The sequence below is a fragment of the Ovis aries genome, chromosome 1 (assembly GCF_016772045.2).
Source record: "Ovis aries strain OAR_USU_Benz2616 breed Rambouillet chromosome 1, ARS-UI_Ramb_v3.0, whole genome shotgun sequence".
Lineage (NCBI taxonomy): Eukaryota > Metazoa > Chordata > Mammalia > Artiodactyla > Bovidae > Ovis > Ovis aries.
Genome location: NC_056054.1, coordinates 202,438,856 through 202,459,619, shown reverse-complemented (window position 1 = coordinate 202,459,619; position 20,764 = coordinate 202,438,856). Strand labels below are relative to the sequence as shown.

Genomic DNA, 20,764 nt, shown 5'->3' with positions numbered 1-20,764 from the left:
ATTTATTTAATCAAATCTAGTTTTGGAAAACCCCTCACTTCTTTCATTGTGATTACTGAAATCCTATTGAAACATCAGACCAAGCAGGTTGGACAGGAGTCAATAACATCTTTAGGAAACAAGAGCTTGTCAGACCCTGCCTCAGCTTACCTCTCTGGATGGCCAAGTGACCTTAACTTCATTCGGAGAATCCTGAGCTTGTACCTCGGGCCGATTACAGATCCTGTAGAGAACACCAAGGAAATGGCTTCCACTTTATCCAGATCTTGACTGAATCTTGCAAGCAGGCTCACTTGGTGGTATTTCTGAAATGTTGCAGGTTCACTGGAAGGAAGAAAGAATATATTTTGAAGTGAATCTAAATTACCAATGAAAGAAAACCATTTGAGGCCTACAGATCACTCATTAGCAGGTAGCCATTTGACCCCATAGCCTGCACTAGGTGACTTTCATGAGCAAACTCCACTGGATTCCAAAGGATCAGCATAAGTGAAGCTGCTGACCCCAGGACTGATGAAATGCTATGACACTGGAAAGGTGTGTGCTGCCTACCTGCTATAGGTCAGACAGCCTCCTTATCTCTTGACACATATCTCCGGTCCCCTGAAAAACTCTGTAAGGTATTACTGTCTTTATTTTACAGACAAGGAAACAGATACTCGCAGAGCTTAAGCTCTCCCAGGTCACAGGGCTTATCTATAGCAGTGTAGGAAGAAAAACTAGGTTCTGGCTGAGTTCAAAATTGTGGTTTCTCCATTGAACTGCATTATTGGATGCATAGGTATATTTTTTAGCCAAACTAGATACTAATTTAGAAATTGTGCTTAAGCATATATTTGTTCAGTTCTACCTCTCAAGGGAAACCTCAAATTAAAATAGCTACACCACAGGTTCCAATAATTTTTTCTAAGTGTGTGGAGATGTTTCCTACCACTGAAATCCCAAATTGAGCCTAAGGTGTGTCCAATGGAGTTCTAGCTGGATACTGTCCTTCTGGGGAGCTGGAGAGTAGGCTATGGAGAAATGATTGCTCCAGAAATGAATCCTTAGCTTGCAGGTAGAGATGGGGGTGAGGAGGTGCTTGTTGCCCCAGCCTCACTGTCAGTCTTGTGGAAAGCAGAAATGCTACACATACAGCTAATCTAAAAGGTTGCCCAGATTTTGGTTTCTAAACGCCATCTCCACAAAAAAGGAACTAGGGCTCCCTGGAGAAATGGTTGATTTCAGGGCTAGGGCAGGGAAAGCATAAAGTGATCCTAGAATGATATGTATGCCCGAAAAGTTAGAAATACTCAAAGAATGATAGAGATGTTCAACAGAATATGGAATCACTTCAAACCCATTAGGATGGCTACTGTAGGGAAAAACAAAAACAAAAAAACAAAGCAAGTGTTGGTGGAAGTATGGAAAAATTGGAACAACTGTATGTATTGGTGGGAATGTAAAACAGTACAGCCACTATGACAAACAGTATGAAGGCTCCTCAAAAAATTTAAGGTAGAACTACCACATGATCCAACAATTCTACTTCTAGGTGTGTACTGAAAAGACTTGAAAGCAAGGTCTCAAACAGTCATTTGCACACCCATGTTCATAGCAGCATTATTATAACAGGTAAAGGGTGAAAGCAACTCAAATGTCCATCAATGGATGAACAGATTTTTAAAATGTGATTTGTACATACAATGGAATATTATTCAGTTTTAGAAAGAAAAGAAATCCTCTCACATGCTATAACATGAATGAGCCTTGAGGACATTATGCTAAATGAAATAAATCAGTCACACACAAAAAAATACTGTTGAGTCCACTTAGATGATGTATCTAAAGTAGTCAAAGTCATAGAAACAGAAAGTAGAATGGTGGTTGCCAGAGAATAGAGGAAGGGATAAATAGATGTTATTTAATGGGTATAGAGTTTCAGTTTTGCTCTTACTGCTGTTTAGTCACTAAGTCATGTCCGATTCTTTGGAACCCCATGGACTGTAACCCACTAGGCTCCTCTGTCCATGGGATTCTCCAGGCAAGAATATTGGAGTGAGTTGTCATTTCTTTCTCCAAGGGGTCTTCCTGACCCAGGGATCAAATCCTCATCTCCTTTCTTTACCACTGAGCCACCTGGAAAGCCCCAACTGAGGATAAGTCTCCACTAATAAAATAAAAATCCAGGAACCCATATTGATATAAACCAAGAAATGAATAAGTAAGTGAGAAGAGAATGCCTTTCCCAAATGTTGAATTAGAAAAATCGCCATATGTCAGCCATCAGAGTAATAATTCAACCGCGGAACAGTAAAACTAGTGGGTAAAAGTCAGAGGAGTAATGGACAATTTACATAGTCTCAAAGTACCCAGCCACAAAATACAGTGGAGAAACTTGGCAGAAATCACCTTAATCAATTGATCCACATTAATGAAACAAACCAAAATTGTGAGCCTCCTAACAGGATACACTGAGACAGACATCACCTTTGTGGTGTCCTTGCCAAAGATGCACGCCCTGAATCTAATCATGAGGAAACATCAGGGAAACCCAAACTGAAGATATGCTAAAAATAATCGGCCTGTAATCCTCAAAAGTGTCAAGGTCAAAAGAGTTGAGGAAAGGCAGAAGAGCTGTTCCAAGGTGAAGACTAAAGAAACAGGACTACCAAATGCAGCCAGGAATCCTGAACTGAATCCCTTTGCTACAAACGATGTTTATTAGGACAATTAGTAAAACTAGAATGGGGTCTCAGGATCAGTTCAGTTCAGTCACTCAGTTGTGTCCGACTCTGCGACCCCATGGACTACAGCATGCCAAGCCTCCCTGTCCATCACCAACTCCTGGAATTTACTCAAACTCATGTCCATTGAGTTGGTGATGTCGTCCAACCATCTCATTCTCTGTCGTCCCCTTCTTCTCCCACCTCAATCTTTCCCATAATCAGGGTCTTTTCAAATGAGTCAGCTCTTCGCATCAGGTGGCCAAAGTATTGGAGTTTCAGCTTCAACATCAGTCCTTCCAATGAACACGCAGGACTGATTTCCTTTAGGATGGACTGGTTGGATCTCCTTGAAATCCAAGGAACTCTCAAGATTCTACTCCAACACCACAGTTCAAAAGCATCAATTCTTCAATACTCAGCTTCCTTTATAGTCCAACTATCACATCCATACATGACCACTGGAAAACGCATAATCTTGACTAGATGAACCTTTGTTGGCAAAGTAATGTCTCTGCTTTTTAATATGCTGTCTAGGTTGGTCATAACTTTCCTTTCAAGGAGTAAGCATCTTTTAATTTCATGGCTGCAGTCACCATCTGCAGTGATTTTGCAGCCCCCAAAAATAAAGTCTGCCACTGTTTCTCCACCTATTTGCCATGAAGTGATGGGACTGGATGCCATGATCTTAATTTTCTGAAAGTTGAGCTTTAAGCCAACTTTTTCACTCTCTTCTTTCACTTTCTTCAAGAAGCTCTTTAAGTCTTCTTCACTTTGTGCCATCTGCATATCTGAGGTTATTGATATTTCTCCTGGGAACCTTGATTCCAGCTTGTGCTTCATCCAGCCCAGCATGTCTCCTGATGTACTCTGCATACAAGTTAAATAAACAGGGTGACAATATACAGCCTTGATGTGCCCCTTTTCCTATTTGGAACCAGTCTGCTGGTTCCAAACAGGATCAGGATCAGATGGTAGCAATGGATCAATGATATTCTCTTATTCTGATGGTCAATTGTGGTCATGTAGGAGAGGGTCCTTATTTATAGAAAACACACATTATGGTACTTTGGGTTGATGAGCCTGCATGTTGGTGACAACTATAGAACGGTTCAGAAAAAGAAAAAGCTCATAGTACTACTGCAACTTTTCTGTTAACTTTAATTTTTCACAAAAAAGAGAGAAAAAAAAACCAATAGGAAAGGAGTGGTTTAACCAAAAAAGGGTTATAAACAGTTCAACTCTGGTCCTCTCTTGATCAGAGTCTAGCAAGGGAAAAGGGGATCCTTCCCACTTCTCCAAGGGCAGCTGTGGAACCAGGAAAAGGTAGGGACTTCAGGAGAAGGTGATGCCACCTGCAGATGGCAGAATCCAGTGGGGGTACTAGGGAGGCCAGACAGGAAAAAGGAAACCTGGATCTGATCAGGATTGTCTGTGCACACAGGTAAGATGCCCTCTTCCACCAAGAGCAATGTCTAGAGATACACAGGGAGGCACTAACCAAGGCTGGGTTCATACAAGAATAAATAGAGTAAGAGCCAGTGAACTATGGGTTCTGGCAGTGTGGTACCCTAAATACCCTGTAAACATCTCATAAGAGTAAATACAATTACATACAACAACAAAAGTTAAAAACCTTTTAAATTGCATTGAACTAAGAAGAAAGGAAAGAATACTGAGAAACCCTCAAAATACATGAAAGCAGAAATCCAAATAGATAAGGGGAATACTGGAATTACCCTAGGTTGGTCTTTTTTGGAACTTGGGAGATCAGTCCTGGGTGTTCATTGGAAGGACTGATGCTAAAGCTGAAACTCCAATACTTGCCACCTCATGCAAAGAGTTGACTCATTGGAAAAGACTGATGCTGGGAGGGATTGGGGGCAGAAGGAGAAGGGGACGACAGAGGATGAGATGTCTGGATGGCATCACCGTCTCGATGGACATGAGTTTGAGTGAACTCTGGGAGTTAGTGATGGACAGGGAGGCCTGGCGTGCTGCGATTCATAGGGTCTCAAAGAGTCGGGCATGACTGAGCGACTGAACTGAACTGAACTGAAGCTTGAGCTTCAATATTCATGTCCTTGCAGTGCAGTAGGACATGAAACAAAGTCTATGGGCCCCTCAAGGTCAGGAGTTGAATAGGAGATGTCTGGGGGGGAAGAGTGAACTAAACATGAATTTGAAATAAACAACCTTCTACCGCCTCAGGGGACAGAAAATTCCCCGCCTCAAATCTTGACACTGTGTGAAGCTAAGATGCAGATTGCCCTTCACGTGGGTCAACAGTTTCACTTCGAACTGCTTGTGGTCCGAGAAACCTCAGGTTTAAAAAGCAAAGCCGTCCCAGATTGATGCTATCTCCAGGAACTACACTGACGCAAACACAAATCCCTTCTATAGAAATCTACTTCTACTCAGATCCTCAAAGAATTCCCGCACATAGTAAAATAATTACAATAATGATACAGGCATTTGAAAGGGAGCGGGGAAAGTCACGGGTTTCGGGCTTTATGACCGCTAGCTGCAGGCGGGAAGATATGCGGGTGCCCTAGGTACTGGCTGCGGGTGGCACAGACGCCTGATCCACGTGGCATCTGTGCAGCAGCTGCAGGCGAGAGACTCCTCCGCCTGGTCTGGGTGAGAGTGAGGAGGCCCCGTGGGAGGAGGCCGGCAGAAGTGGAGTGAATGCGGGGGTTTGGGACCACCGAAGCGATCTTCCCAGGGGAACGGCGTGCACTGGGCAAAACCGGGGCACCCCTTGCTCTGCAGACAGGAGGCAGGCAGCCCACCTGCCCATCCCCTCTGCACCAGACCCTGATGGATCCATAATGCTAACTGCGAAAAGAAACAAGAAAAAAATACAAAAGATCAGAATGTTGAAACCTACCAAGATTTCTCAGAATTGTCGGAGCATACAAATATGTGCTTACATGAAGAAAACGTGATGCAAGAAATACAGCACTCAAGCAACCCCGTAAGGAAGCACTTGCTGGTGACTGTCAGGCTCAGTCAAGGGTTTCACTGTGGAATTTCAAACTGCCAAGGGATGTGGGAAAACATTTAGGCACAGACTCCCAAAATAATGTCCCATAAAAGGAAAGAGAGCCAAAGGAAGTCCACTCCTGTTCTAGGAAAGCGGGGAAAGTGGCCAGAGCAGCCTGACTTCCCATAATGTCCTCAAGAAGAGCCAGAATATGACCCTCATGCTTCAGCTTAAGAGTATTTTGCTGTTTCAAACTGAAAATTGTCTTGAGGAGGAAAAGTCTGTTTTCCAGTGCTTTAGGGAACACCATGCATTGAAGACTTATGTTCACCTGTCTGAATAACAACCAAGAAAAGCTGCAGAAGAAAAATCTCTTAAGAAAGGAATTTTAAAAAAGAGACATGACAGAACTTCCCTGGTGGTCAAGCGGCTAAGATTCTGCACTCCTAATGCAGGGAACCAGGGTTTGATTTCTGGTCAAGGGAACTAGATTCCATGTGCCGCAACTGAGAGTTCGAATGCCACAACAAAAGATCCTGCATGCCACAATGAAAGTCCCACCATGCCACAGCTAAGATTGGGAGTGGCCACATAAATAAATATTTTTTAAAAAACTCCAAAGGGATCAAAGACCTAAATGCGAGACATAAAACTATAAAAGCCTTGTACCCAGAATATATACAGAACCTTTGCAACTCAAAGATAAACAGCTCATTAGCCTAGTTTAAAATGGGTAAGGCACACACAAATTTGCACCCAGATATCGGGGACTTTCCTGGAGGGAAAAACCTGCCAAGGTGGAATTCCCTGGGTTCTAGTGGTTGGGACTGTGTGTGCTTTCATTGCTGAGGGCGCAGTTTCAATCCCTGGCTAGGGAGCTGAGATCCTGCAAACCTCTCAGTGCGGCCCAAAATTTTTTCTAATTAATTAATTTTTAGAAAGCTGCCAAGATGTCTTTTGTAGGTAAATGGGTAAATAAAATGTGATAAACCAACTTGTCATTGGTGCTGTTGTTTAGTTGCTAAGTCATGTACGACACTTTGCCATCCATGGACTGTACCCTGCCAGGCTACAGGAAAGAATACTGGAGTGGGTTGCTATTCCCTTCTCCAGGGGATTCTTTGTGACCCAGGGTCAGAAACCAAATCTCCTGCATTTCAGGCAAATTCTCTACCACTGAGCCACCAGGGAAGCTCATGATACATCAGACAATAGAAAAGGAAATGAAGGTAAAAGAAAATGAGCTGTCAAGTAATTTTTTTAAAAAAAGGAGGAACTCTAAATGCTTATTACTAAGTGAAAGAAGCTAATCTGAAAAGGTTACCTACTGTAATATTCTAATTATTTGACATTCTGGAAAATGCAAAACTATGGAAACAGTAAAAAAAAAAAAAAATTTCAGTGGTTCCCAGTGGTTGGGGAAAGGAGGGATGAATAGGCAGAGCACACATTTTTAGGCAGTGAAGCTATTCTGTGATCCTACAATGACAGACATATGTCATCGTACATTTGACAAAACTCATAGCATGTACAACACCAAAGAGGAACCCTAATGTAAACTATGGACTTTGGGTAAGAATAACATATCAGTGGAGATTCTTCAGTTGTAACAAATGTACCATGCTGGTGCCAGACTTTGGTTCTGAGGGAGGCTATCCCCTATGAGGGGGCAAAAAGAATATGGGAAATCACTGTATTTTCTGCTCAGTTTTGCTGTGTACTTAAAAATTGCTCTAAAAAATAAAGTCTATTTAAAAGGAAAAATGGGCTTCTATGGTGGCTCAGACAGTAAAGAATCTGCCCGCAATGCAGGAGACCCAGGTTTGGTCCCTGGATTGGGAAGATCCCCTGGAGAAGGGAATGGATACCCACTCCAGGATTCTTTTTTTTTTTTAATTTTATTTATTTTTTAATTGAAGGATAATTGCTTTACAGAATTTTGTTGTTTTCTGTCAAACCTCAACCTGAATCAGCCATCAGTTCAGTTCAGTTCAGTCGTTCAGTCGTGTCCGACTCTTTGCAACCCCATGAATCACAGCACACTAGGCCTCCCTGTCCATCACCAACTCCCGGAGTTCACTCAGACTCACGTCCATCGAGTCAGTGATACCATCCAGCCATCTCATCCTCTGTCGTCCCCTTCTCCTCCTGCCCCCAATCCCTCCCAGCATCAGAGTCTTTTCCAATGAGTCAACTCTTCGCATGAGGTGGCCAAAGTACTGGAGTTTCAGCTTTAGCATCATTCCTTCCAAAAGTATACATATATTCCCTCCCTTTTCAACCTCCCTCCCATCTTCCTCCCCATCCCACCCCTCCAGGTTGATACAGAGCCCCTGTTTGAGTTTCCTGAGACATACAGCAAATTCCCGTTAGCTATCTATTTTATATATGGTAATGTAAGTTTCCATGTTACTCTTTCCATACACCTCACCCTCTCCTCCCCTCTTCCCATGTCCATAAGTGTATTCTCTATGTCTGTTTCTCCATTGCTGCCCTATAAATAAATTCTTCAGTACAACTTTTCTAGATTCCGCATATATGCGTTAGAATAGGATATTTATCTTTCTCTTTCTGACGTACTTCACTCTGTATAATAGGCTCTAGGTTCATCCACCTCATTAGAACTGACTCAAATACATTCCTTTTTATGATTGCCCACTCCAGTATTCTTGCAAGCAGAATTCTAAGGACAGAGGAGCCTGGAGGGCTATAGTCCATGGGGCTGCAGAGAGTCAGACACAACTGACTAACAAAAGGAAAAATGGGTAAAGAATATGAACAGACATTTCTCCAAAAAGCTATACAAATGGCCCACAAGCACATGAAAGATACTCAACATTATTAATCATTAGGAAATTGCAAATCAAAACCACAACATGATATCATGCAATGCCCATGAGAATAGCTGTAACAAAAGACAGACATGGATGAATGGATAAACGAAATGTGACATATGATGCTGCTGCTGCTAAGTCGCGTCAGTCGTGTCCGACTCTGTGCGACTCCATAGACAGCAGCCCACCAGGCTCCTCTGTCCCTGGGATTCTCCAGGCAAGAATATTGGAGTGGGCTGCCATTTCCTGCTCCAATGCATGAAACTGTAAAGTCAAAGTGAAGTCGCTCAGTCGTGTTCGACTCTTTGCAACCCCATGAATTGCAGCCTACCAGGCCCCTCTGTCCATGGGATTTTCCAGGCAAGAGTACTGGAGTGGGTTGCCATGTCCTTCTCCAAATGTGATGTATATATACAATGAAATATTGACAGTGAAAGTGAAAGTCCCTCAGTCATGTCTGACTCTTTGTGATCCCATGGACTATACAGTCCATGGAATTCTCCAGGCCAGAATACTGGAGTGGGTGGTCTTTCCCTTCTAGAGGAGACCTTCCCAACCCAGGAATCGAACTGAGGTCCCCTGCACTGCAGGCGGATTCTTTACCAGTTGAGCCACAAGGGAAGCCCAAGAATACTGGACTGGATAGCCTATCTCTTCTCCAGTGGATCTTCCTGACCCAGGAATCGAACCGGGGTCTCCTGCACTGCAGGCAGATTCTTTACCAACTGAGCTATCAGGGAAGCCTAATGGAATATTATTCATTCTTAAAAAGAAAGGAAATTCTGGTCACAAGCTGTAACATGGACAAAACTTGAGGACACAATGCTAGGTGAAAAAAGCCAATCACAAAAGTACAAATATTGTATGATTCAACTCATATGATGTCTCTGTGCTGCATGCTAAGTGGCTTCAGTCATGTCTGACTCTTGGTGACCCCATAGACTGTAGCCCACCAGGCTCCTCTGTGCATGGGATTCTTCAGGCAAGAACACTGGAGTGGGTTGCCATGCCCTTCTCCAGGGGATCTTCCTGATGCAGGGATCAAACCTGCATATCCTGCACTGGCAGGTGGATTCTTTACCACTGAGCCACCAGGAATCCCATAATGTATCTAAAGCAATCAAATTCATAAAAATAGTACAATGGTGGTTGTATTGGAAAATTTTATTTAATGGATCTGTAGTTTCAGTTTTTCAAGGTGAAAGTTCTGCAGATCTGTTTCACAGCAATGTGAACACGCTTAATAAGGAGCCGTACACTTAAACATGATTAAGATGGTAAATTTTATGGGTTTCTTAATTAAAATTTAAAAGAAAAGTCTTAAAAGACTGACGATAAGAATCTTGGCAAGGATGTGGAGGAAATGGAACTCTCATATATTGCTGGAGGGAGCGTAACATGGTGCATCCTTTTTGAAAACAGTTTGGTAGAAATTCCTCGAAAAGTTAAACACAAAGTTCTGTATGAACAAGAGAGTCCACTTCTAGGTATATACCCAAGAAAAATGAAAACCTATGTCCACACAAAAACCTGTACATACATGTTCATAGCAGCATTACTGATAACAGCCCAAAGCAGAAAGAACCCAAATATCCATCAAATGGTGAATGGGTAAATAAAATGTGGTATGAGTGAGTGGACTGTGCAGTGGAAACTTGCTGAGCCAGAGGTCAGTGGATCAAAATAAAATATGGAATATCCATAAAACAGAATATTATTCAGGCATAAAAGGAATAAAGTACTGATGAATGCCATAACATAGATGAATCTTAAAAATATCACGTAAAGCAAAATAAAAACCACATATTGTATGATTCCATTTATATGACATGCCTAGAATAGAAAAATCTATAAAAACACAGAGCAGATGAGTGGTTGACAGGAGCTGGCCAGGAGGAAGGAATGGGGAATTACTACTGACAAGTATGGGCTTTCTTTTTGAGATGACAAAAATGCTCTGAAATCAGATGGTATTGATGGTTTCATGTTGTGTAAATATACTAAAACCCCCTGGATTACAAACTTTTAAAAGGTGAATTTTTTGGTATGTGAATTATATCTGAATTTTTTAAGGTTAAAAAATAAGAAATACATTTGAATCATATGTAGAGGGAGAATCACCATGCAAGTAATATCCTTGAATGTGACTTCATATGTGCCCACTGTCTGGTAAGACTGAATAAACTCAAGCTCTGTGTGTGCGTGTGTGTGTGTGTGTGTGTGTGTGTGTGTGTGTGTGTGTGTGTCTGTCTGTCTGTCTGTCTGTGTGTCTGTGTGTGTGTCTGTGTTAGTCGCTGAGTCATGTCTGACTGTTTGCGATCCCATGGACTGAGGACACTAGGCTCCTCTGTCCATGGAACTGTCCAGGCAAGAATACTGAAGTGGGTTTGCCATGCTTTTCTCCAGGTTATCTCCCCAACCCAAGGACTGAACCCAGGTCTCCTGCATTGCAGGCAGATTCTTTACCATTTGAGCTACCCAGAAAGCCCCCAAAACTCAAGGTACATACCCTAATATTATTTTCCTTTTCTTAAATTGTAAAGATACTGAATACTAAAATGTTAAAGTTTACCTGGCAAAAGAAAGAAAAGTAGCCATAATCTTACCACAAAATAGAACAATTATTTACTTATTTCCCATATATTCTTTGATCAGTGGTGACTTTTTCACAAACATAACTAAAATAGAAATGACTGAACATGACTTTAAAAAGATATTAAGCTCTCTATCTTAATCAAGAAACAAGCCTTCATAAAAGAGAGAAAGGAGCCTCCAAATTCAGGAATTCCTACTTAGGAGAAATTTACTATATAAAATTGAAATTTCCAAGACATGTAAAGCAAATATGTACCCAAGTTTTGCTCTTCATAGAACTGCAGTCTCCCTCCAAATTCAGGAATTCCTACTTAGGAGAAATTTACTATATAAAATTGAAATTTCCAAGACATGTGTAGCAAATATGTACCCAAGTTTTGCTCTTCATAGAACTGCAGTCTCCCTGCTGTTTCTTAGACTCTCCAGATGAGGGCTCTGCCCCCCTTTCTCATTGTAGCCTATAAAGTACCTGAGACTGGTTTCTCCAGATGGGGCCCCTTGCAGTTCCCTCCCTGAAAATATGGACTGGGGGATCTTGATGCTGAAGAGTGTGAAATTGGCCAAATCCCTTGCCCTCCCTGAGCCTCAGTTTCCTCATATATAAAATAGGGATGATAATACCACCTCACAGGGTTTTAGTGAGAGCTACATTAACCACTGTCTGTAATGTGCTTGGTTCAGTAAACAAAGGCTGTTATTATTATGTTCCAAGGATGCATTTGAAAAAGTCACTTACAGGGAATTCCTTGGCGGTCCAGTGGTTAGGATTCTGCACTTTCACTGCTGAGGGTTCGAATTCAATCCCTGGTTAAGAAACTAAGACCCCACAAGCCACATGGTATGACCAAAAAGAACCCCCACACCTTCCCTATTTATCTGCACAGTGAGCCAGCCTATGAGACGATCGCCAGTTTCGGAGAACCTTCTACATGGTCCTCTATGAATGAGGCCAAGAGACAAGTGTCCAGAAGATAAAAGGACCCAGGAAACATCTCCTGAGTAAATGAATGAAATGAGTCTCAATGCTTTTACTTAAATTAAAAGGTTTGGGGATTTCCCCCCTTTTTTCTTGATTATAGAAGTAATAGAAGAAAAAATTATTAGTCCTTCCAAAACTATATATATACAACAGCACAGAAAACTGAAAAGGAAAGAGAAACTTTAGAAAGGACTCATATCCCTTCCACCCAAGGGGCAATCTAACTTATTTTGACTTGCTTCTTTTTCATTATTTTGACATTGTGTGCTAGTTGTATACTATATATGATTTTATAAAATATAACTTTATTTTTTCCACTTAGCGCGTTATAAGCATTTCATTTAATTTTTTATAAATAACAATACTTGAATAATGTTTTATTATATGGGAATATTTAACAATTTCCCCATCATTGGACTTTTTAGGATTTTTCCAATTTTCTATTGCAAAATACATTTTCTAAGTGTCAGAGACATACATATGTTTGTGTATATATGTATATTATGAGCTCAGAAAAGAATAGAAATGTATGTGTGTGAGTGGGTACCTTTGGGCATGGGATGGTTGGGATGTCACATATTTCCTTACTGCTTTAAATCATTTACAGTGAGCAGGGATGACTTTTGTAATTAAATGTTTAAGCAAACCTAGAGACTGTCATCCCACTCCAGTACTCTTGCCTGGAAAATCCCATGGATGGAGGAGCCTGGTAGGCTGCAGTCCATGGGATCGCTAAGAGTCGGACACAACTGAGCGACTTCACTTTGACTTTTCCCTTTCATGCATTGGAGAAGGAAATGGCAACCCACTCCAGTATTCTTGCCTGGAGAATCCCAGGGATGGGGGAGCCTGCTGGGCTGCCGTCTATGGGGTCACACAGAGTCAGACATGACTGAAGTGACTTAGCAGCAGCAGCAGTAGCAGCAGAGACTGTCATACTGAGTAGAGTAAGTCAGACAGAGAAAGAGAAATCTGGTATGATAAAAAAGAAATGATACAAATGAACTTATTTACAAAACAGATTCACAGACTTAGAGAACAAACTGATGGTCACCAGCAGAGAGGAATGAGAGGAAGGGATAGTAAGGGAGTTTGGGATTGACATGTACACACTGCTATATTTAAAATGGATAACCAGGAATTCCCTGGTGGTACAATGGATAAGAATCCACCTGCCAATGCAAGGGACATGGGTTCGATCCCTGGTCGGGGATAATTTCACATGGTGTGGGGCAACTAAGCTCTAAGCCAACATGCCTAGCACCTGTGCTCCACAACAAGAGAAGCCACTGCAATGAGAAGCTTGCACACCGCACCTAGAGAGTAGCTCCCACTCACCTGCGCATAGCAATGAAGACCCAGCACAGACAATAAATAAATAAAGTTATTTAGAAAATAAAAGGGATAACCAACAAGGACCTACTGTATAGCACAGGGAATTCTGCTCAGTATTATTTAACAAACTAAATGGGGAAAGAATTTGGAGGGAAAAAAAGGGAAGGCAGGAGGAAAGGAGGGAAGGGAGGGAGAAAGAAGCGGGGAAGGAAAGTAGAAGGAAAGAAAATTTCTGCACCAGTTCCATTTATCAAGAGTCTGAAAGATCAAGAGCCACAAACAACATATTCCCTTTATATCTTTCACAGGACAAAGCCAGGTACAGTTCTATGATTAAAAAGTTGATATATTTGGAATTTAACTTCTCTAAACAAAAAAGAAGGTAGCAAATTGCAAATAATCCTAGCCCAACTTACTGATTGATTTTGGATTCTGTCGTGTTTCCAGCTTTGTCTTTCAATTTGATTGTAATGGATCCTCTTCTTACATTCTTATTCCAGGTTATAATATCCACAGAGTAATGATATACTTCAAAACAGGGAGAAAGCATGGTATGAGAGAAATAATCCCAAATGCTTTCCTGAATGTTCAGTTCCTGAAAACCTGGCCTACCTAATAACTAGGTCTCTTTTTCCCTTCCTCTCTAGTTTTTCTGCAAAGATTCGGGCAGAATTTTCCAATATTTCTCTCTATTCTCTTTGGTAAAGATGGCCTGAGGGATGGCAGAACTCAATGGTATCCAGATGCCATGTTCAGGCACCACTCTTGGATCAGTGTTCCCACGTTATTGACTGAAGTCTCATGGCCTACTGCCAAGTATGACTGATTCACCACTATTCCTGCCCGCTTTAGAATAAACTAAATAGGGGGCCATGTGGAGACCCTCACCAGCTGACGAGGCCTTCCTCAGTCTGGGTCATGTCCACTAGCCTGCCCAGCCTCCCTCATCTCTGCCCAGTCATGCCATAATGCCACCTGCACTGCCATACTCTCTCCCGTGTCTGGGCTTTGTCCCCTTTGCCAATTCATCCTTCAGGTTTTGACTTAATGCACTTCCTCCAGGAGACCTTCACTGATGCTCAGACTCAGTCAGGTCTCTCTCAGAGTTCTTTTCATGCTCTGGTCTTCTCCCCTCATTAGTCAGCACATGAATTACTGTATTTACAGTAATTACTGTATTTACAAAATACAAGAAAAATTATAATCAAAAAAGTGGCAAATGAATGTGTATATCCATGCAAATATTGCCTATGTGATGTCTTATGGGGTTAAAAAAAAAGCTAAAATATATTAATGCTACAACAATAACTGGGAAGGGATGATGATCCCTTTGTAATCCCAGCAGAAATACCTATTGATACCCATTGCTTGCTTGCTTGCTAACTCTCTTCAGTCGTGTTCGACTCTGTGTGACCCCATGGACTGTAGCCTGACAGCTGTCCATGGGATTCTCCAGGCAAGAATACTGGAGTGGGTTGCCATTTCTGTCTCCAACTGATACCCATTAATTCCTACTGAATGAATGAGGGCACATAAAATGTCCAGAGAACTTTTCTTCCTACCTACTCTTTGCTCCCCAAGGTCGATAATGATCTGGAAAGATGGGGATCCCACCATGATAGTCAAATTTACTATCTCTGGGTCAGACTTGCAGAAAATGGCGAAGAGGCTCAGGGAGATGACAGTCCTACAGGGGCATAACGTCAGCCATGGAGTTGCTGTTTCACGGCCTGTTATTACTCAGGAGCTTGTCCCATTTGGATCAGGCAGATACCAAACCCTGAGCTGCTATACATGCTCCAAAAGAGGAGGGAAACCTGGTGATGTGCAACCTCCTTCATAAGGGAGACTCCCAAGGAAAGTGAAAAGGGAGATAAGATTGTAAAACGTACATCTACCCAGGGAAATTCCTACTTGCTTCCTAGGGCATCTAATCATCGGCTGGCCTATTTAGCTTCCATCTTGAATACCCAACCTCTCAGTGTCTTTAGAAAGTCACTGTGGCTACTTTGGGGCTGGAATTGGCCTATAGATATGGTTGACAGCCAACTTTTCCTAGTCATAACCTCATGTCTCAAGCAAATTTTCTGGAAGATCTTAGTAATTAGAATGGCCATCCAGTGGAGCTAACAACTATGACTTGTTGAGATTTTAATTCTTATAATCCAGAAGATAGGCATGATTGTCCCCATTTTACCAAGCAGAACTTTGAGACTCAGAGAGGTTAAATGTCTTGGTCACACAGCTGTAGTGTGGTAGAGTCAAGATTCAACCTAGGTCCTTCCAGCTCCAAAGTTCATGCTTCACCACGGCCTTCATGTGCCAAGAAGTAACCAGGAAGCTGAGACTCAGACATTCCAAAAATAAGAGTCAGGCAATAGCAAACAAGCACATTCACCACTCACTGCAGAAGGGTTTCTCCTCAGCTGTGTCAAAGAATGCTTTAATCATAGGAGGGTCCCCCTCCCTTAAATAGTCTTTCCAGTTATCAGCATAATAGCCTATAAAACAAGCCAGAAGAGTGTAATGTCAACATGTGTTCTATGAACATAAAAGCAGCTGGGGAGACTGAACAGCAGGTTTGACTGCCACCACCACCGCCGAGACAATCGCCCTCATACCCACCCCCGCGGTGAGGACCTGCAGGGCCACAAGGGCATGCCCCTCCCCAGCAGCCCCCTTACTTTTTTCACAACCCTAGCCTTCAGAGCTGGGGCTTGCAAAAGGACCCTCCGGTGACTTTTCCCCTCTTTCTACTGACATTACATCACCCAGCCCTGGTTCGCAGTAGCAGGGATGTGGGGAGTGACACACACTGAAAACTAAAAATGTGCCGTGCTTAGTCTCTCAGGCATGTCCCACTCTTTGTGACCCCATGGACTGTGGTCCACCAGGCTCCTCTTTCCATGGAATTCTCCAGGCAAGAATACTGGAGTGGGTTGCCGTGCCCTTCTCCAGGGGATCTTCCCAACCCAGGGATCGAGCCCAGGTCTCCCACTTTGCAGGCAGATTCTTTACCGACTGAGCCTCCAGGGAAGTCCTAGGCTAAAAACAGCACTGATATTTTTCAGTAATACCTTCATTTTCTAGATTATTTAAAACAGATTCAGATTTATACCTAGAGCAGCATCACTTTTGCAAAACAATGTGCTTTCTTGAAGAACTATAATTGGGCCCCTAAACTGCACAGAACTTGGAATGGCCATGTAACTATGTCCAGAGGCAAGAGAACGTCCTTCTTTGTGATTGTGCCAGCAGGAATGAGGCTAAGGGCTGGCACTGGGACCTCTCTCTCTCCCCTTTTCCCACTGCTTAGGGAGTGGCCTCCGCATTCTGGGACCCAGGAATCAGTATTTTTTAAAAGCTCCATATTCAAATATACAGTCAAGGTTGAGAACCCCCTGTCTATAGCCTGCCCTGATGTTAACTTGAGTTTTTCCTTTGGGAACAATTAGAAAATTGTCATGACCATTTAGTTGTGAAGTCATCACCACCTGGAATATTTCCACTCTTTGCAAATATCCAAATAGCCTCCATGGTTATTACTCCAGCTCACCCTGTGTTTGTGTACATGCAGAGAACACCGGAGTGTGATGTGATAGCATTAACAGATATGACTTGTTAGAAGGGATCACCCTGTAAGACCCTCCTGTAACAGAGAGGTTGTATGCCTGGAGAAGGGTGTTCTTAACCCCATGGGAGTAAACTGCGTGAGGTGAAAATCTTGTGGAATCTCCCTTTTCTTGCTAGAATAAAGCATCCAGGGAGGTGGCACACCCTTCTGGATGAAATCCTATATAGATTGCTTTTTCTAACATTCTTTAGTATCAGGAGACTCCAGAGTACCTCACAGAACTATTGGCTAGAAAAAGCTAAGGAAACTAAAACACAGGATATTCAGGCCCATCTTTGGATGGAACACAGGATATTCAGGCCCGTTTTTAGGTGGTTAAAATGGTGCTAAGATTCTACTAGAAATTAGCTCTTTGTTAATCAGAGTGGGAAACTGCTGGCTAGACTTACCCAGAATGGGACAGGGCTCCGTCTGTGATATGCCACAGTTGACACACTTCCCGTTCCTATAATCCCGATAGGAGTCACAGGGATACGCGGTGATGGCGCAGTTCTCTCTCAAGGAAGAAAGGTACAGGTACACGGACCTCTGGTGATCACACTTAAAATACTGCATTCCTTGGTTGTATAAGGAATAATCAAAGAACAGTTGTAGCATTTAGTAGTAAATAGTGCATCGCATGTTGTTTTTTGTTCTTTGTAAAATTGACTTGGCTGCACCAAGTCTTAGCTGTGGCACATGGGATCTTTAGATGGGGCATGTGGGATCCAGCTCCCCAACCAGGGATTGAATCCCAGCCCCCAGCACTGAGAGTGAAGAGTCTCAGACACAGGACCACCAGGGAAGTCCCTCGCATATTGTTTATCCACATAATTAATTATGTCTTTTACACACCAGGCACTGTGCTAATAGCTCCAGTGTACTTGATCCCATTTAATCCTTACAAAACCCAATAGATCGGGATTTATGCTGACAAACAGTAAGTGACAAGAGAGGCATGATTATCCTCGTTTTACCTGGCAGGACACTGAGACTCAGAGATGTTCAAGGATTTGACTTTGTCCTTACTTTGTCACTGAAATGTCAGAATAGTCAGAGATCCCTTGGAGGTTTTTAGCAGAAAGAAGCACATTTAAACCAGTAAAGATGCCAGAGAAAGAAGGCATTGGAGAGCAACTGGTAGAGAAAGACCCCAAGGAGGGCAAAGAGAGGAGGTAGCTGTGAAAAAGCATGGAGGGTGCTTTCCCCCAGGGTTGGATGGAGAAACGGATGTAAAGACCAACTTTGTGATCTAAGGTTGCTGCTGCAACCTTAGGTGTCCGACTCTGTGCGACCCCATAGACGGCAGCCCACCAGGCTCCCCCATCCCTGGGATTCTCCAGGCAAGAACACTGGAGTGGGTTGCCATTTCCTTCTCCAATGCATGAAAGTGAAAAGTGAAAGTGAAGTCGCTCAGTCGTGTCCGACTCTTAGCAACCCCATGGACTGCAGCCTCCCAGGCTCCTCCATCCATGGGATTTTCCAGGCAAGAGTACTGGAGTGGGGTGCCATGGCCTCAGGATAGGTAAAAAGGCTCCTTCAGGTGGGACCTTGATCAAGGTACAAAAGTCAAACCTAGCTCAGCTCTGAGAGGTGAGGGTTTATAGCGTGGGAGGTATTTGGAATAGAAGCACAAGGAGTGATCGTAAGGGAGTCAGCAGGAGATAAGCACAAGGCTTTTCTGGCATTTCTGAGGGTCTTGAGGGCCATGGAGAAGTGAGCAAGTTTGCCTGGGCCTTGTACTCGATCAACAAGAATCCATGACTTCTCCAGAATGTGCCCAAGCAAAGATGGGGGCTCACATGGCAGAGACCTAAGGGCCCGGGGGCACATAGGGAGCTCATGAGAGCAGATAAGTGGCAGGGGCTCCAGTTCTGCTACAGAGGTGAAAGGTGAAGTGAGAGGAGCTGCACCATAGGATGTGGCACTGAAAGCCATAAACGGGCAAGAAGAGGTGACAGACAAATGCAGTTAGTTCTTGGTGGGTGCCATGTGGTGCGATGGTGAGAGGAGGGTGATGAAGCACAAAAGAGTTGGAGCTGATGAAGGACTAGAGTACAGAGAGGTTTGTCAGAAGGTCGATAGGTCAGATGGTGAAGTCATGTAGAAATGGGAACTGGGTCCCAAAGGTGAGTACTCAGATAAGAATTTTTAAATAACAGACAGTGAACCACATCAACGGACGAGTTGTAATTATGAGCCAGTAGTTGAAGAGGCACTGGGCGCTGGAGTCAGATCAATGTTTCTTCTTCCTCCAGAGTCCATGTATATCCATAGAAGGAATTAGTGAAGTACAAAAAGAAATCAACTGGGCAAAAGAGAGAAGCATGCAGCCAAGCTGGCTGGAGTAAAATTTGACAAATCAACATTTAATTATTTTTCCTGGAACCTCCACTTGCAGAAACAATGAAGTTAATAACACCATGGAGGATATCCTTTAGAAGCAAAGCACATTATCTTTGGCTGTTCCTGGATGTTGTTACACTACAGTACACAGGACAGGATTTGAACACACACCATTTATGGAACAATTGAACACACACTATTTATAGTACAATATGGTTGCCCTACTTATGCCATTTCATCTGGATCATTTTCAAATGCCACATCATTTTCCTGGGACCATATACAGCTATTATTTTTGTACCAAAATCATTTTTTTTTCTAGAATTATTTCCATGATTGATTAGTTATATCTAACAATTGTGCAATACAGATTCAGAGCACTTAGGGTTTTTTAAAAATTCTGTCCCCTCATCACGCTTTAATATTGTCTTCTAACTACCTATTTTGTGAGTTTTTTCTCATTGTAAAACTAACACATGCTCATTCAGAAAATATAACATAACAGGAAATTATGACCTAAAAATCACCTAGAAATCCAATATCTAGAAATCACCACTAATAATTATTTGGAGCATTTAATGTTCGGTCTCTTTTTTTCTGTACTTACACATGTCCAAATATACACTTAAAAAACAAACTAAGATTATGCTGTTTAATTTTGTCTCTTTTTCACTTTGTAAATATTTCATATTGGAAATATTTTCAATAAACTAACAACATGTTTTTTAAGAATTATATCCCTTTGCTTAGGGTGTACCATGCTAGTTAATAATTTTCCTATGTTGGAGATTTAGATTATTTCTAAAAACTATTATAAATAATCCTATGTTGAACATCTTTGCACTCTGATTTTTTACTGCATTTTCCATTATTCCTCTAGGAGAGACTGTCAGATATGGACTGTCTAAGTCAAAGACGTACCTTTTGAAGAGAGAGAAATAATTCATAATAGTTTTTAATCATATGGTTATGCTTTTTTAAAGTAGCATATTTAAGTAGTAATGTTTTATTTAAAATTTATAGTTGGACCACCTCTATCATCTCAGAAAATTTGTTTTCAATTAATAACAACTCCACAGGCCTTCCTTGGTGATCCAGTGGTTGAGAATCCACCTTGCAATCCAAGGGACACGGGTCCAGTTCCTGGTCCAGGAAGATGCCACATGCAACGGAACAACTAAGCCTTGCTCCACAACTACTGAGCCTGAGCTCTAGAGCCCATGAGCCACAGCTACTGAACCTGCCCACTGCAGCTACTGAAGCCCGAGGACTCTGCAGCAAGAGAAGCCACTGCAATGAGAAGTCCCACGCATTGCAACTAGAGAAAGCCTGAGTGCAGCAGTGCAGACCTACCACAGCCAAAAAATAAAT

General features: G+C 42.4%; 1 protein-coding gene across 2 annotated transcripts in view; it reads right to left on the bottom strand.

Moving 5' to 3' along the window:
* Positions 1-20,764, bottom strand: part of LIPH (lipase H) — a 52,585-nt gene that overhangs the window by 3,268 nt on the left and 28,553 nt on the right. For both annotated transcript variants that reach the window (XM_060419682.1, XM_004003075.5), the window contains 4 exons: positions 17,458-17,625; positions 15,840-15,935; positions 13,851-13,962; positions 151-324 (listed from right to left, as the gene is read on the bottom strand). In XM_060419682.1, the coding sequence (XP_060275665.1) occupies positions 151-324; positions 13,851-13,962; positions 15,840-15,935; positions 17,458-17,625 (550 nt within the window). The remainder of the gene's footprint in view (positions 1-150; positions 325-13,850; positions 13,963-15,839; positions 15,936-17,457; positions 17,626-20,764) is intronic.